Source organism: Ipomoea triloba, chromosome 1, assembly GCF_003576645.1.
Source record: "Ipomoea triloba cultivar NCNSP0323 chromosome 1, ASM357664v1".
In the NCBI taxonomy this organism is placed as follows: Eukaryota; Viridiplantae; Streptophyta; class Magnoliopsida; order Solanales; family Convolvulaceae; genus Ipomoea; species Ipomoea triloba.
The window spans coordinates 36,496,884-36,501,892 of record NC_044916.1 but is presented as its reverse complement, the minus strand read 5'-3'; the positions used below and the strand labels follow the sequence as shown (position 1 = coordinate 36,501,892).

The window sequence follows — 5,009 nt, the reverse complement described above, 5'->3', positions numbered from 1 at the left end:
TAGGAACAATTTAGGATGGTTTAGAGTAATGAAACCAGAATTAGAGTGATTAACCTAGGTAAGGTTGTTGTCAAGGACCTTGTGGTCTAGTGACATCAAATATTTTCCTTTATACGGGAGGTATAGGTTGAGAAAGTAGTTATGAACAGATACTGCATTGTAATAGAGTTAGTAGTATAAAAAAAAAAAAAAAAAAAACACGTAGGTAAGGTTGCGTCCAATGATACACCTTAATTACTTCTTGTTGGTGGTGGTGTTTCCTGAAACGATGGAAACGTACGTACAAATGAAAGAGAAAAGAAGCACGGCGGTCATTTCCAATGACCTTAAAGCAAATCCAGATCTCTCGACTTAATTAATAACCAAGAATTATGGGTGGGCTAGTAATAATTAACCTAATTTAAGTAGAGAATTATCACTATTAGTTATTATATATTAGAACAATTATTATTATTATGGGTGCGGTGGCCCCTCCATGAATCCTTTCATCTCCCTAGCTCTGGGTGCAATGGGAACAGTTCTAGGGTCCTATCCCCCTCTTCTCTCCGACAGCAAGACGATCTCTTCTCCTCCATTTCCAAGAACTCATACGCCCATGATCTACATCTTCTCTTCTTTGGACTTTCTTCCTCCCTTCCAACTACTACCTGCAATAAATACCGGGTTAATTTATTAGTAATCACAAAATTACAAGTTTGACATACTTTTAATAGAAACAGTTCATTTGTTTTTTTAGTTTATATCGATCAATTATGAACAATTTAAACTGATTTATTTTTGTGTTGTCTTTTAACAACTAGGGACATAAGGAGGGTTTATCACCCTCAGTAGTGGCTGATGGACCTCCGTATAGTCTTTTGCTGAGGATTTATTCAGTGCACACTTAGTGTTGACGGCAACATGCCATATTTATGAATCACTATGCATGCCTGAATTAAAAGTCTAAATTAATAAGTTTTTTTTTGGCTATAATCCAGGGTTTCCACCTTCACATAGTGACTAATCTCCACCTCTATTTCGTGGGACAGCTTGCATGCATATTTAAGTTTAAATTGATAGTGGGATGCATAGGAGTATACCACAATGGGGTCGAAGGGAAGTGTGGGAGGCGGTGTTGTGGGGCTGTGGTTGAGGCCGGCGGCGAGGAGAGCACTGTTCCTTTTCTGCTTCTGCCTCTCGCGCGCTTTGTGATTTTGAAACCAGTAGAACACGTTCTTGCCTTCTATCTTCCCGTACTTGCCAAGCTGCGCCGTGATTTGCTCGATTTGTTGGGCGTTCGGAGTTCTCATTCCCCCTCTGTACAGCATTTCCAGAATCCCTATCTGTTCCTGCGTCGGATTCCACCTCGTTCCGCCGGGATGCGTCTCCACCGCCGCCGCCTGAGTTCATTAAAAAAAAAACAAAGGTTTATATTATATTACGTACTGTTGCATATTACATTGCACATACAAATTAAAAGGGATTGAGTAAACGGACCTGAGGAGAGTCTTTCTTAGTTTCAGGTGATCCCAGCTTCGTAGGGCTACTACTTTCGGGTCTAATGAAGCTCTTGAGATCGAAAACCGGCGGCGAGATGGTGATTGCGCCGCCGTCTGCGGCGAGCTTGGGAGCAAGTGGGCGCAAACGCTTGCAGCCAAGGGAGAGCGATGGGGCTGCATTATTATCGTGATCAAACATCAATCCACTACGTCCAAACTGATGGACCTTCATGTTAGCTAGCTAGATAGCTTCAATTCACTTCTTCTTGTGCTTATGAAAGTTATGATGAGGGGTTGGTTAATCATCTTTCACCACAACACCACTGGTTTTATACCAGAGAAAAGATACTGCTCAGCTCGTACTATACACCGTACTTAATTATCACGTAGGCCATGGAACTTCAACTCAATATAAGCACGAAAATGATAGCCCGCTCTAAGGGGTAAAACTCTCCTAATATAATATAATGTCTTGATTTTATTGGAAGAGGACAAAAAAATGAATAAAAAGTGTGACTTATTATACTTAGCTTTTTTTTTATAAATCAATCAGAATATATCATGTCGTTGGTTGGCTGAGAGTAAAAAGTGAGAATGCACGTAGTATTATTGGTATAAGAAATGGGTTTTGGAAGTGCAATTCCTGTTGATTTGTAAATGGAATTTGTTTAGTGGGAAATGAGTGGGTGAGTAGCTAAGAACCAAGACCAAATGATGAGGAGAGGTTGACTTATGATTTCCATTGTTAGAAAGTGGGGAAAAAGTGATCCTGCTGATCTGATATGATAAAGATGGTGTAGCTAGCTAGCTGGGGAAAAGGGGGAGTATAATTGTATGAACGTAGAAGAGCGTGTGGGTGAATGACTGAATGAATGTGGGCTATGCCGCATCCAATCATGCATCTATATATCTGGAGTACAACTACAAGTAATAGTGTTTGAATTGATTTCAAATTTTTTTCTTTTCCTCCCTTTGGTGATGATGATAATCTGCTCAAGTGCTCAGGGCCAGGCCAGGTCTCTTTGCTTTTCGGTGGCTCGTGGAGTCTTGGCCCTTTTGCTTTCTTTATTTGAATATATGATTTCACTAAATTCTGTCTCATGACCTTAGCCTGCAAAATGATTCTTTTTATTTGTACGTTTAACGTCATTTTTGACAAATACAGCTTAATAAGCTGATTTAATTAATAAGCGGGATGTTACTAAAATTATAAGATTCGATTCTCTTTATCTTTAACCTGTTTACTCCGATTTTCAAAATACTACGACATTACCAGCTCACTTTACCCCATGTTTGGATGCAACATATTTGCATCATTGAATCACATGCTAACATCACCGAAAACCTAATGTTTTCAAGTTTTATAGTCAAAAAGCACATTTTGGCATTTATATGTATAACTGGCATTGGTTGTAATTAAATTAATTGATTATCAGCTATCGGGTCCGACAATAACATAGCACCAACCTGAATGATGGCTACACATATATGCAACGCAAAATCATTTATCTGTAACATATTATATGGCAAGCATATATGCATGCAGTTGCTTTACACACACACATCCTAAGAACACATACTTATATTAATTTTGATTTTTTTGTTGTATCACTGTTGCATGAGATTATGAGATCGAGAATTGGAAAAATGTCTGAAATTAAAAATGTATAATATAGAGTGGTCATTATAGACAAAGACTTCTCGAATAATGGATAATGGATAAAATCGGATTAGTATTTTAATTTGGGGATTTGTTAAGGTAATTTTTCGTCATATTTGGATTGTTAAGGATGACAGTTCAAAAGTTGTTTTGTCTTTACAACACCAGGCCAGAATGCCAGATGATCGAAGCAATATCAAAAACGATTTTGGAGGTAATATCAAACACCGCATTATAATTGACCACAATGTCTTATCAACTATCCCATATTTCAACTTAATTAAGATGTATTTGTTACATAAATTATTAAAGCAACTCACACCCAAAAAAAAGTTATGAAAGTTGTATACGGAGTATATTATTTCCATCTCTCTCCCTCACACACACACATATATATAAGTAAATTAGATATGTAGATTTTTATCAGTTTATATATCTAGACTTGTGACCTTTGACATGGAGTTTATTTTGATACTAAATTGAAACATGTGCTTCATTTTAACTAAAATATAAATTAATAGTTTTATTATACATTTATATTTATATATTATATATACCGCCCAAAAATTAATAACAAGGTTACTCCCTCTAAATTAATCAGTCTTGTAGCAAGTGGGACACACACTACAGTATATGTATATATGGTATATGATCTGACGATGGTGAGAGACAAATATTGCATAGAGAAATCTATGTCGTTTGGTTTAATCTGATCCAATCACTAGATACGGTGCACATGATTCCGTACGTGCATTTCGTAGGGCTGTCTATAGCGACTCGAATATGATATTTGAATCCAAATCCACTATATAAAACGGGAATGTTTATTCTCAAATTATATTTTAAATTTTAATTAGATAAAAAAATGGCAACCCAATGGAGTAGTTCGAGTAACAAGTGAGTTAGCTCTCTTTACAACCCAATGGGGTAGCTATTTTACAAAGCATGTACTTAGGTTAATACTCAAAAAATTTGCAAATGTTGTTGGTTGCTCAGTCACTATAAACAACTTAATTAAATTGTGTTATTTATAATATTTTATCAACTAAAGTCACAAAACAATATTTATTTATACACACCCAAGGCCACTTGAATTGGAAAGACGAAGATTAATTAAGGTTGGTAGCATAGGGTTAAGTTAGTGGAAAGGCGTGGATTAGACGGGGAATTGTCGGTCAAATGAAAAGGTTTGTGGAAGTATAGGATGGATGGGAAGGGCCGGGCGGCATGATGAGGTGATCTCGGTGGATCCCACCCAGGCCAGTGCAGTGGATGAAACGGTGGAAATCCATCCGTCATGATGGCCGGGATCGAGGACGACGCCATCATTTTTCCACGTGTCTCTCCATCGCCGCCGTGTTCTAAAACCTAAATCCCGGCCATTTCCCGCCCATCCATAACCTCAGTCGCCCAGTAAGTCTGATATGCTACAAGTCATCGTCGTCCGACATTTATTCCACTCCTTCTGGTAGTTTATACAGAGAGGACATATATGATCATCATCACCCTCAACTATCGGAACCTTCAATCATTATTAATTAGCTTAGATGCTCTCTACCTATGAATGAAGCTGTGATTCCATCTCACACGTACGTAAGTGCCATGCACTCACCCACTTCACTTAGACAATAATTGTATCACTTTTATTATTAGTATTGAGTATATATATATATATATATATATATATATATATATATATATATATATTAAATGTACATAATCAAAACCTCTGATCTAATATGAACAAACTTGACAGCATGATCAAACATCACAAATAATAAAACTAATATATAGCCTGTGCACACCCTCCTAGCCTAGTTTATGATCTTCTTCTTTCTTTCTTTCTTTTTTTTTTTTTTTTTTTTTTTTTT

At 36.9% G+C, this 5,009-nt stretch overlaps 1 protein-coding gene across 1 annotated transcript; it reads right to left on the bottom strand.

Annotated features, from left to right (window-relative positions):
• Positions 1 to 211: 211 nt before the first annotated feature.
• LOC116022723 (WUSCHEL-related homeobox 4-like) lies at positions 212 to 1,809 on the bottom strand. Its single transcript, XM_031263576.1, has 3 exons — positions 1,477 to 1,809; positions 1,080 to 1,379; positions 212 to 647 (listed from the first exon to the last, which is right to left on the bottom strand). Exons 1-3 carry the CDS (start codon positions 1,708 to 1,710, stop codon positions 486 to 488), a joined length of 696 nt encoding a protein of 231 aa, XP_031119436.1. The 5' UTR covers positions 1,711 to 1,809; the 3' UTR covers positions 212 to 485.
• Positions 1,810 to 5,009: the final 3,200 nt, after the last annotated feature.